Consider the following 13,043-nt stretch of genomic DNA (forward strand, 5'->3'; position numbering starts at 1 on the left):
TTAACAGTATTGACGCATCCAAGACAATCCGATACGCAGCCGTTTCCAGTCGCCGCTATCGTCGCTGCGCTTGCAGACAGAACTTCTGCTTATTTTGCAAAGTGCTCGTACTTGCTACCCCGATTCGATCGCAACCGTTATGTCGCTTGTAAATTGAGTGAAAAGATTTCATTACTCTTAACATTTTATCAATGGAAAGCGAACATCGTGCGGAAGAAAAGACCGCGCGTGTCGTTGTGTACCGAAACGGAACAAGTCGTGATGGCAGGGTAAGTGAAACAAGACCATCGTCCTTTCGTTTTGTACGTCTGAAACGATCCAGCGAGGAACATCTAGTGGCTAATTATTAGCGACTTCGTGTGCGAAATCGTTTCACGAGTGATCGGTAATTTGACACCTTTTTCATCGAAAGGTGTTCCTGGTTCCTCGGACTTTAGACGAGCTACTGGAAGCCATCGCTGCCAAGTTCGGAATCCAAGCTAAACGGCTCTTTACTAGCAAAGGTGGAGAGATCGACGATACGTGTTTAATAAGGCATGTATTGACATCCGCAAAAGACTACTGCGTTTCGCGTAGTGCGTGCCTGGCTGTTTTGTTTGCATTGTTTCTAACGGTGTATCGATGATGCTTAATGTTTTGCAGAGACGAAGAAACCTTGTTCGTTTCATCCGGCGAAAGCTTCATTGGTAAGCAGTAGCGATTTGCGCTGCGATTGAGAAGCAAGTGGACGGAGGAGTGTTTAGCACGTTCGAGATCCGAATGTAAACAGTCCGCGCGCCATATTGTCGTTTGTGAACCTTAGACAGCGGGCCAGTCGTTACAACAGCTTCGCTTCTCGTAAAAATGAAGGTGGTTGTGAGTACAGATTATATCTATCAATTACCGACCTATATTATTATAACTTGCGTACGGTCGCATCACATTACACAGTACTACAAAAACAGGACGGTGGGGCGTTGCCTTTAACAACCAAATTATTCCTTGCACACAACCTTATTGCGCAATTCATTACCGTCTGCCATCAGTTGTTAATGAAATGTCACAATGGCATGCTGAAGACTAAGGTCTGCATTTGAGGCTGTCACTACAGTAATGCATTTTTTATAGTAAACCAAAACAAGCTCTCCGTGCAGAATGGCATCCTACAGTAGTATAATCGCTAGGACACATTTGTCCACAACAGTTGTCATCAGAGTTGGCTAACCTTGTTTCTTTGCCCAATGAAACAAATCGAAAGTGGACATATTTCTTAACACTGTGCTTTAAACACTGCTTTATTTTATTCATCTGTGTCAACCATTGTGTTTATGTATATGTCTGTCCCAAGCAAAAACAACAGAATGCCGTCCCTACATAAGATTTTTCGATGACGTACTCGATATATCATGGAACAATCACCATCAATTTTTGCTTCCCTTTGAGACATTGATGATGTCTCTGATAGTTGTTAAAAAACTGCTAGAGTCTGCTACTGCTGCTCATTTGACGCAAACTGGACAGGTCTACTTCAGCTTTTTATTATTACATGCGTGCATGTGTATATTTAGAGACATGTTTTTTGCAGCACCAGAGTCCCTAGCCCCTGAAAAGCCAGACTGGGTATTGCTAAACGTTGGTGGAAAGCACTTTGCCACCACAAGGTAACCTTCTGTTGTCATAATAGCTATATATTGTAAGATATGTCTCATTTATGAGTTGACGATGTGAAATTGACAAACAAATTATTTCTTACGCAGATAATTCTTACTCCACAAAATATAATTTCCTTTGCTTATGTATACTTCTATGGCAAGTCTGCAGGTAATTAGAATCTTTGAGAATCAACACGAAGTATGTCTGTACTAGGCGTCTCCACCAAAATTGAAGAGATTTGAAAGGCAGTCTGGCTTCATTTGAAATGAAAATTCACCAAAGTACATGACCTAATTTGCAGTCCATAATTTCAGTGTATGATACCTGCTTCTTGCTTACTACAAAACAATGTAGAAGATTGTGACTTGGAATGAATTCCAAAAATAATTTATACAGTGTGACAAAACCCTTGCATGAGGATTGAATTTACTATCAGCATGGTCCTAGTTATTTGGTATTTACTGTGCAAAAATCTATGGCTCAAACTAAAAAAAAAAATTCGCTGTCTTTTCAGGAGCACATTGGTTTCCAAAGAGCCCGATTCTATGCTCGGGCGTCTGTTCAGTGAAGGTGCTGATGGAACTGTATGGCCAAGTGCCAAGGACCGCCACGGGGCTTACTTGGTTGATCGAAGCCCCACCTACTTTGAACCATTGCTCAACTACCTTCGTCACGGGCAGCTTATTCTCGATCGAGGGGTTTCACCACGAGGTGAGTGCAACGAGACATGACGTTAGTGTGTTGCGCTCGTGAATAATAGCAATGTGCAGATGTTCAAAATTTTGAATATGCAGTTGAATAGTTTGTTCAATTCAGCAATTCACTGTTTGAAATTATAGGTTGCCATTCATTTCTTTCATGTGCACAAGGTGCAAAAACACATAATGTAGTCTTCAGTGAGATGAAATGATGTATGTGTTGAATTTCCTGGTGATTCTGCAGTTATTTCTCAAAAGTACCACTTTCTAAGCGAACACATGAAGTAGGTCACTCCTGCTCAATAATTTTCAGTCATTCAGTAAGATTGTCTTTTTTTGCAGACTAAATGCTTGTTTATTCTTATTTATTGTTTGGCTAGCATCAGCCCGATTGCATCTCTTTAAAACTTTGTATACTTATTTAGTGTTAAACCTTTCTTTTCCAGTTTAGCAGATGCAGTAAGTGCATCAGGCAAAAAGCTGCTACCTTGTTTAATTACTATCACTGTAACAGTATTGAAATCGGTTACATGTTGGTTAGAAGCTTCTTAGTTAGTCCACATATTTGGGAATGGCAACACGTTCATGCATATACGTAAGCCTCCAATAACTATGCTTTAATATCATGTTTCGTGCTGCTTTAGAAAGGTCAGATCGGTGTGATTTGGTGTTTGCTTTTCTGTAGTTTAATTTAATCACTTAGAATATTTCACTCCTCAACATGTCCTATTTGTTCTTTTTTTAGTGATTCATTTTTTTTTCTGATCATCTATCTCTGGTCTTATAAGAGCATTTGCGAAAATTACGTTTTCATTTATGAATATAGAAATCGACATTAATATATCATGCTACACTTACAGGTGTCTTAGAAGAAGCAAAGTTTTACGGAATCGAATCCGTTATTCCAGAGCTGGAACGGATTAGTCAGGTAAACAGCACTCCGTTTGAGATATGAAGCAATCTATGTGTTGCCACAGAATGTTACAACTCACTCAATGCTGCAAGATATCTTTGTGCCATGCTTTGTGATGTATTTTCTCTGTTTTCACATTGTCTTTCCATATGTTGATACAAGAAATTCACTATTCAACAAATGAGGCAATCTTACAGCTACAACACTAATACTATACTACCAATTTTACCGCTACAACACCAACATTATAATTCTATAAAATTACACTGCCATGTGTTGCTACTTTTATACATTATGAATTTGCTAAAGATTTCACAGTATAATTTTTATTCATGCGGTCGTAGTTAGCTCTGTTGCTGAGCTTGATTTGGACTATAGTATGCTGTTTGCTGATGATGGTATGCTGTTTGCTGATGATGATGTTGCTATAGTATGATGTTTGCTGCAGGTACCCAAGTTTTTGCCTAGAATATACTGGTTTCACATCTGCACTGCGAAGGAATTGCTTGAAGTTACATGTACAGACCACTGTCGTGGGTTTCATTTCTTGAGAGCCTAATTATGCTTTGGCCAGACACAATAGTAATAATAGAAACTATCTATCAAAGAGCAGCATTGCTTTTGTGGAAGTTACTTGTCTAGCATGCCTTTGGCCGGCACTGTTTCCAAAGTGGCAGAGATTTACTTCCCCAGTTTATCATTGTTTTTTTATTGTTAATTGTACCACTTTAAATTAGACACAACTAGACTTTTAATTAGAAACAAGTGCAGACTTTTTCGTAGCTCTACAATGCACTATGGTGTGCATGTACACTAGAGCTTACTACATGCTAGCACCTTCCAGTAGATGAAAAGTAATCTTACTGTTGTCATTACAGCGTAGCCTGCTTTTTCAGAAAAATCTGCTCACTTTTTTTTCCATCCACTTTTCTTACTCTCCTTAGTTATATACGAGGTAGTATGCGTACTTGCACTGCCGCCAACGAAGAGCTTGTCTTCGTTCAGGTTCCTTGCTCTGCGTCTGCGCTACTTGCACAGCTGAAGCTGTCACTGCTAGTTGAGGACAAATTTCTGGATCTGGTGACTGCCTGGTCATTCATACAAAATCGTTTTGATTACTCTGCCCCAACAGCAGAGCGAGTGCGATCCCGGTGACAGCCTTCCACTGACAAGACAAGATGTCATTCGCGTCCTCACCAGAACGTCCCACTTGTCGGAACTGCGATTTCAGGCAGGTATATCCCGTGCCATTCCACTGCCTTTGCAATGTGCCCCATTTCCCAGTTGGCAGTGACGTTCTTAAAGTCTTGTAACTTTCTGCACAACTGCAAAAAAAAAAGTGGTGCATCAATAGGAGCCACTACATTTTAAATGCCTCTGGCTTTTGAAGCCATTGTCATGTGTCTGCATTTAATGTTAGACCATCCTGGAATAGCCCAGTCACCTGTGCCTGCCTGTCTTGGGCATGCATTCTCGTTTCACGCTGAGATCAGCTTCCCTGTGAAAGCTTACATATGACCAGGGTATCATTAACACTTTCGTGACCGTGCCTATCCCCATCGATAGTATGTTTTCGACATTTACAACTTCAGTATTTGCCCTGTTTCGAACGCTTTTTGGACATCCAACGTGTAAAAGGAGAAGTATTTTATCAGTTTCGCTTCTGTGTTTCTGTTTTTCACCTCGTGGGGATTTTAAATCGCCTTTCCTTATGCGATGGTGAGCGTGCAGAGTTTCAATCATGGCGTCAACGTCGCGTGTGACCTCTTCACGAAAACGGCGAATTTCGGGGGATTCTCGTGCATCTGGGCTGAAATATTCAAATGATGAAAATAGCACAGGCTCGGAAGACGGCATCGACACTTTTGACTTCAATGCAGATGACCCGAGTTCGTCAAACTGCCCCGGAACATCGGCGGTCGCCCACCGGCGAGTTTAGCTTTGTGCTTGGGCCGCGTTATTGCCTGCGCACATCGGTGTAAGTTGATCCGATGTGTTCTTAATGTTAGGGCTCTTATCTGCAGGGCGTCCACTTCCTTCGGGCAGGACCACTTGCCGGCGCCAGCACAGAGAGTGCAGTTTTGTGCACGGAGGCAGGCGGGAGTGAACCTTGGAGCCGCGTTACATAGTGCCGCGCAGCGCTTCGTGAGCGCTGTCGACTTTTTGTTTTTTACTGTTCAAGTTATTGGAGAGCTATGCAAAAACACATATGCTTGGACACATATTTTTCAGAAGCCGACGTACAGCAAGAGAAATGGTTTTTGGAGGTCCCACAGTCCATCTTGATGCTCCTACACGAAAAGCTCCTCAGAACTAACGGCACCAGTCAAAAAAAAACACGAACTGGAAATTATGCTATGAACAAAGAAAAGTTGAACAGAAAAGCAAGTGTTTTCTGTGACACATGCGTAGCAAGCCTGTGTTTTACCGCATCGCGAAACTGCGTGGCACAATAACATGAAAGACACTATGTGTAATGTTATTTTGTGTACACAAAACACTTGTATTTACAGCACTTATATTTACAGGATCATTGTGTGTGCTCCTTGCACTTAAAAAAATGTAATTTCGATTTCTTTTTATGCTTAGTCTGTAGAGCAGTACTGATGATTCTATGAAATGTCTTTGTTCATGTTTACAATGTTTTTGTTTGATGATTTTTTTTCGTACTATTGTTAATAAACCTGTCGTTTCAAACTGACCGTGTTTGAAAGATAACTCCAAGCTGTACAATTTGACACCATAAACATTAAGATCAGTAACTTTGGGTGCCATAAAAAGATACGGTTTTCTAGACTACTCAAGAACGGCCAAATTTCTTGCGGTCACGAAAGTGTTAAGGATAGGAAATAATAGCATGGTGCTTAAACATGAACTTTGATGCATTTCCAGTGCTTACGCAAAAGAAAAACATGCGTGCAGACATAGGAGGAAAAAAGAAATAGTCAAAGCGCTGGTCCAGCATTCTTACTGTTCCTTTTTCTCTCCGTGTCTGCATGTTTTTTGTTCTCTTTCTTAACTTAAGTGCTGGAAATGCATAAAAGTTCGGTATTACAACTAGCCCAGCATGCTCCTCAAGTGTTGAAACCTTTTTCATTTGACTTGTATAAGTCAGTGAGATGACAACAAATGTTTTTCATGCAACTCTTACATCTTTAGCACAATCAAATGCAAAAGCAACGGAGCAACTATCCACAAAGCAATTTAAGCAATGATTCGCAAAGTTCATTGCTCGAAATGTATAAGTGACTGCGCAGAGTATTGTGCAGTGAGAATAAAGCTGCTTATTTGCTCTAGGGTGTGGATCTGTCTGGTGCTGACCTGTCCCGGCTGGACCTGCGGCACATCAACTTCAAGTGGGCCAACCTGCGCAAGTGTCGCCTAACGTGGGCCAACCTAAGCTACTGTTGCCTCGAGCGTGCGGACCTCACTTTGGCCAACCTTGAGGTGAGCAAGTGGGCCATCAGCTTATAAGTTCACACTTGCAATGCACGGCAGACCCCAGCAAGATATTGAAAGAAGAAATGCAGTAATCGCACAGGGAGATGATTTAGACTTTAAACAAATGTTATAAAAAAATCCGACGTTTACGAAATTCCGTGCGCCAAGTGCCCTCTTCGTATATCGGCGAGACGAAAAACCTACCAGAACGACTGAAGCAACACGCCAACGATGTGCGGAAGCTCTACAAAGAGCGCAGCGCAGTCGCCGAACATGCTTAGATGTTGGATCACCGGATAAATTTTGAAGCGACCGCCATCCTTGAAAGCAAGCCGAACTGGAGGAGAAGGTTATTGCTCGAGTCGTGATGTGCAGTTCCATAATCCCCGCTTGCTTAGGTACTAACATTCATGGAATGACATTGCTGAATCGGCATACATACTTTACGAAAGCACACAAACAACATTCTAAAAGTTTTCGCCACTTGACTATTTTGTTCTCAACTAGGGTGCACAACTGGTTGGAGCCAAAATGATGTGCGCCAACATGGAGGCAGCCCACTTACGTTCTTGCAACATGGAGGACCCTGCCGGGAACAGCGCCAACCTGGAAGGTAACTGGAACATTCCTTGTCACTGCATGTACGCACATTGTTTCAGCTGCAGGGTGGAAGGATAAAAACATTTTTATTCTTTTGCGGTAAATATTATTATCAGTGTTACATTCATGGGTCAGACGATAGCTGTACAAATATGGCATCTTTTGAAATTAAGTGACAGCTTTCGACTCTCTTATGGAGGGCACCATGGGAAGGTTGCAGTGCCTGAACGCCCCATTTTTATGGGGCAGGTAGGGTAAGAAATCAATGATGTCATACTGCAGCAAATCGTTTAGTACATTGAATTCACTAGAACACTGCAGTGGCATAATATAACAGAACCTAAACTTATATTTTCAGTATTACAACGACCTATTTCAGTAGAGCTTGACTTAACGATGCGGCACTGGCTCATCGGTACTTGGGAATTTGATTTTTAATAATAATGCTGCTGAGTGAGACATACAGTATAGTTTATTTGCTACTGCATAGTACTAAGACTTGGAAGAAATTTGGAATTTCCATTACATTGCAAGTCTTCTAAATCTCGTAGGCTCATCCACAAGAAACACAGCATATTTTCACCATCAGTATGTAGTGAACTTCATTGGCTGCTCTCAGTTGCAGGATACTGTGAGCTTCGACATATTTATAGCACCAACCAGATTCTAAATAGTCAACTGAAGTGTTTTATGCCAAGAATGTAGCTGCGAAGAATGTATGCCAAGAATGTGAAGTAAGTGTAGTCAGCACATGCATTTTCTGGTTTGTGCTTCAGGATAAAGCACAGATCACTTTACGCATACACATATTGCTGTAAACAGTTAACACCAGGGCCATACTCGGAAATTTTTTTTCGGGTGGTGTTTATGTGTCAAATGGCTCACTTTGGCCAATGTGAAGGCGTGTAAATTCTTTGGCATCACCACAAAAGCTAAAGTATGAAAAATTTTGAAGGGGCGTCAGAACCCACTCAACCCCCCTCTAGTTACGACCCTGGATAACACACTGCATTTTTTTCAGTGTGTTAAGCGCTGCATGACGATCTTGGCATGCGATTCATTCAGTCTTCCTGGTGTGTTTCAGGGGTGAACTTGAAGGATGCAGACCTGGATGGTAGCCAAATGGCTGGGGTGAACCTCAGAGTAGCAACTCTCAAGAACGCAAATCTGCAGAACTGCCACTTGCGCCAAGCCATTCTAGCTGGTGCTGATCTCGAGGCACGTCTTTCTTTCATCATCATGTATTGCAATCAGCGTTGTCTCTCTCCTGTATCATCGTGTCATTGTCATTGTTCGGTTCAATCTTCCACTGCTCCCTTTTGAAACTTGCGCACAAAGCTGACCATAAGCTCAGCACTCTGAACTGAAATCAAAATTTTAGACCAAGTTTTAGATGCAGAGCTTATTAAATCATTTCAAAATGGCTTGTCACGGCAACGTATCAACTCGCAGGAGCATACTGAAACAATGTTACGAGACCTATTTCCCATTAGTGTTGCCAGAGCACGGAAATAGTTTTCAGACATAGGTTGTGCGTACAAACCTCCCGCCTGTCAGCTATAAAGAAAACCAGACAGTGTTGTCACACACACGATATCACTCAGTCTTGTTTAGATCACTCATTTTGTACCAGTCATTTCGTTTTTCACTGATCAAAAACATCACCCAGTACATACTACGTAATCAACTGCTTTCCTCCATCACAAATGACAAATCAGACCTGCCAGAGAACTTAAAAGGAGGCTCTTGTTTCGTAGGTTTGCTTAGTAAGACAGAGAGACAATGTAAATAGAGTAGCTGTGATGGAAGACGCGCTGAATACATTACCAAGCTCTCTAGTGAGGTATATTTCTAGATATGGCAAGCGATCTCAATTTTCTTCTATAGTAAGCCCTGATTAACTCAATTAAACATTTATGTTTATGAAATAAATGCAAGTGACGGTCACAATGTTTTACCATTCTGCTCCTCTGCTTTTAACGACAGCCTTTGAAGAATGATACTGCTGTATAGAACACATAATGGCATATTAACAATACTGCAAAGTTTATTTGACCGAACAATAAGCGAATCTCGTAAGGATCGAGGTAAAGCATACAGTAGACAAACACAGCATTGTCCGAGCACTAGTGTGTAAGTTTACATCAGTGACTGTTCAGCACTACCAAAATGAACAGGATGTCATGCACAAGTGCTGAACTTGTGTTTAGGCACCAACTGCTGTACATTTATAATGTTGTGACATGTTTGTTCTTTAAGCTTTAGCGCTTTCTGTGAGGCAATTTCACAGGACTTTTTTGATACGTCACGGGTAGTACTATATAGGTGTGTCTGTATGCGATATTGTGACATTCTTCTTGGCTTAGCTCTGGTGCATTTTGTTGTCTATGCAGCAAAGGTTACATAAGTGTGTCTGTCGTTTAACGTCAGCCTGTACTGAAATTGCAGAACTGCAACCTGTCCGGAAGCGACTTGCACGAAGCAAACCTCCGTGGTGCCAACCTCAAGGATGCAGTCATGGAGCTGATGTTAACACCACTGCACATGGCTCAGGCCATCTGATGATTGATGTCTGTGTGTGTGTGTGCCCTTGCAAAGCAGTGATGCATTTTCCCGGTGGACTTCCTCACTGTGGTGGATTTAACAGGTGGCCTCTAGAGGCATTACCCAGTTACCCAGTCTGCTTCAGTTTATTAGTGATATTTTTCCTACTAGATACCGGCTGCTACATGTGATCTTGGTGACCCAAGCTCGTGCGTTACATTTGTTTGCTTGCATTGCTTTTTTTCTTTGCTTTTGCATTGTTGACTATTATAATAGCAATAACCACAGAAAGTTGGAGGAAGTTTAGTTGTTAAGTACATTTGTTATGGACTGGTTTGTGCGACATCCTTGAGATGTAGACAAATCCTGAATAGTACTATATTCACAAGTACTTGCTTATATTTTTTTTTATTAATAAGTACAAAGTCAGGGGAGTACTTAACCAGCTACAGATATTTTACATATTACATGTTAGCAGAATTATTTTCAGAGCAAATATATTCAAACGGCTTACATAAATTGATGTGTGTGAATGGGGAAGTGCAAAAATGCAACACCATTTTTATTTCCTTTTTTTTTTTTAGGAGCACACAATTCTTCTCTCTTGCTTTTTCTTTGCTTATTCTGTGGGGGAGCCAGGCACTGCCGACCAGTGGTGGCTTGGTGGCGGCAAAAGAGAATTGAGCGGGTCTCTTCGGCTGGTAGCGTTTGCCGCAAACGGTTCTCTCTCACAGTGGGACCCCGGTGCACGGCACCGCGGGCCGTCTGCCGGAGGCCCGCGTGGCGAGCCAAGCGTTGGCGACTCCGCCTGCACCTTCTTCCTTTTTGGCCGATGTCACAGAGGGCATCCGGTCGTCGGCACACTGGTTTTCTTCACCGTCCCAGTTTCCCTTCCCTGATGAGACTGCGTTCCCTCACTGAGGGAGGGGATACCAGTTCCGTGCGCCAGAAAAGGGGGATCGCGAGCGCTGGCCACGGGGGTGTTCCATCCCTTTGCAAGGGGCTTTATTGGCTCTCGAAGGGACAGTCATGTCCCCACAACTAGGCTGTCGCTCCCGTAAAAGGGAAAGGGAGGCTGGGCACACGTGCTCCCTCACAATTTTTACAGTGAAGTGTGAACTGCCTTGCAATTAGAGCTTAGGCATGCAAGCACTGCACATTTTCTAGTTACATCGATACACATTTACATTTGTTGTGCATTCCATCCTGAGAACTTGTACACTTGGATACTGCCAAACTTTTGTTATTCTCTTGCATCATATTGTAAGCAGCCAGGTAGCTTATTCCCACAGTAAAATTTCACTGTAATAAATTTATAGTGTTGCACGTTTCTAGTCCGTACATTGCCATAAGTTTCTGACCGGTATTTACAGCATGTGTGAACACTCGCCTAAATACCATGCACGTGCAGACTAAGATCAAATGTAGAGAGGTCGCACATCGAAATGTGACAATTTGGGGTCGAGTACAGTCGAACCCCTTTAAAAGAAACACTGATATAAGAGACAAATTGGTATAAAAGACACCAGTGTGCCTACAGTAAAATACGGATTGGTAAAAAAAATGCATAAGTGGTACCCTTATAAGAAACATCTCATATAAAAGACAAAAATTGCTGCCTGGAGCGTGCCTCTTATAAAGGGGTTCAACTGTGGTTTACATGCTTTCATTTTTATCAAGTGCACTTTGTGCTGTATCGGCATAATTTCGACTGGAAACACTTGGATAAGAGTCAACATTACAATATTTCTAGCAACATGATGCAGTTATCTCGGGCTACTGGGCATGCGACTCGCAACACTTAACAAGTTTTGACGGCTCATTTCAATCCATAAACACTATACATAGTATACTATACCCAGTGTCACAAGCCTGGCATGCCAGCCTCCAAAATGGTCTTCTTAGCAAACAAATTGATAACTAGTCTGTGAACATGTTAACCTTCATAACAATACGGTTACCTAGTACTAAGATGTCTCTCAAGATGTGTATTTTATTTTTTGCATATCTGTGTGCAGTGGTGGTTGCGTGGCAATAAAGTTTTACTCTAAGAAATCTATATTTGGTGCAGCTGTCATTGATTCAAGGATCGGCCACTTTCCTGAATCATGTTTTCAAGAAAATGCAGTTTGCTAAAGCAAAAAAAGTATGCAATTTGCACTTGTGCCACAAGGCTGGAACCACCAGTCAAGTTAGTGTTCAACCAAGCTAAGTTTTGCCAAGTGTTGTAACTTGGGGGAGTTGGTCATTTATTAACTTAGCTTGTATTAGAACCGTACATACGAGAAACACGACAGACAAAAAGAAAGATAGGTTCTAAGATTTCGCGAGTAATACCTAGCTTTTGCCAGTAGTACTAAGTAGGGCTAGACTTGGCTAGATATGTCATGTGACTAGCTGTTACGCAATATCACGTGATTTAAGCTTTGGGAATAAATGTTTCAAAAGTTGGGCAAGTAATGTGGTGTTGCATAATTCTGGTCAAGTGAGTAGTTACAGCGTGTCACGAGTTTTTTAGTCTCATGGGTGGTGCTACGCAATTTTTAGGCATGTCACTAGTTGTTATGTGTGTTACCTTATTTTAGCCACATGACTAGATATGCGATTTCTAGTCACTTGACTCGTTATGTGATCTCATGCGACTTATTCATGCGACTAGTTACATGATTTTCAGTCATGTAACAGACTCGCCCATCACAGTTTTAGTATTCTGCGCCGAACGAATCGGCCCATGCATTGTAGGAGCGAAGCAGAGGTTGAAGAGAACGAAGCGAGCGCATACCTGTTTATGATGAGGAATTGATAATTCCTGTGCGCATTACCCAGAGCCACGGAAAGCTTGAAGAGCCGTGTTTTTAAAAACGGGTGGCAGCAACATTGCCATCTCACATTTGCCAGTGTGAGCACACTTGAAGCCTAATGATGGCAAGCACAGTTCTTGGCCAATCTCCCACAGTGGGTATGCGCCACGGGCAATAGATGAACAGGAACAAGCACAGTTGCACAGCTGCTTTACCATTAGGTCCAAGAAGCTTATACAAGCTGGCAGGTGCAACCAACACATGTGTGTGTGTGTGTGCGTGCACGTGTGTGTGTGGGGAGGTGGGGCACGTTCTCACACAAATTCCAGGAACTAAGATGAGCAGAGAGGAGACAAAGGTTAATGAACGAAGTGTTCTGTATAAAGCACAGGTAAATTTTAATTGCCTACAGTA

General features: G+C 42.0%; 1 protein-coding gene across 3 annotated transcripts; it reads left to right on the forward strand.

The window, feature by feature from the left end:
- The first annotated feature begins 35 nt into the window (after positions 1–35).
- LOC119181496 (BTB/POZ domain-containing protein KCTD9) lies at positions 36–11,887 on the forward strand. 3 transcript variants are annotated; one of them, XM_037432751.2, is made up of 11 exons: positions 36–269; positions 413–534; positions 643–686; positions 1,565–1,640; positions 2,147–2,343; positions 3,191–3,258; positions 4,376–4,474; positions 6,541–6,690; positions 7,192–7,297; positions 8,369–8,502; positions 9,733–11,887. In XM_037432751.2, the coding sequence occupies exons 1-11, from the start codon at positions 192–194 to the stop codon at positions 9,844–9,846; spliced, it is 1,188 nt and encodes a 395-aa protein (XP_037288648.1). In that variant the 5' UTR covers positions 36–191; the 3' UTR covers positions 9,847–11,887. The 3 variants fall into 3 exon arrangements, with proteins under 3 accessions (XP_037288648.1, XP_037288649.1, XP_075731151.1); XM_037432752.2 differs by lacking the exon at positions 4,376–4,474; XM_075875036.1 differs by lacking the exons at positions 36–269; positions 413–534; positions 643–686 and adding an exon at positions 833–855.
- Positions 11,888–13,043: the final 1,156 nt, after the last annotated feature.

The sequence above is a fragment of the Rhipicephalus microplus genome, chromosome 10 (assembly GCF_043290135.1).
Source record: "Rhipicephalus microplus isolate Deutch F79 chromosome 10, USDA_Rmic, whole genome shotgun sequence".
Taxonomy (NCBI): domain Eukaryota; kingdom Metazoa; phylum Arthropoda; class Arachnida; order Ixodida; family Ixodidae; genus Rhipicephalus; species Rhipicephalus microplus.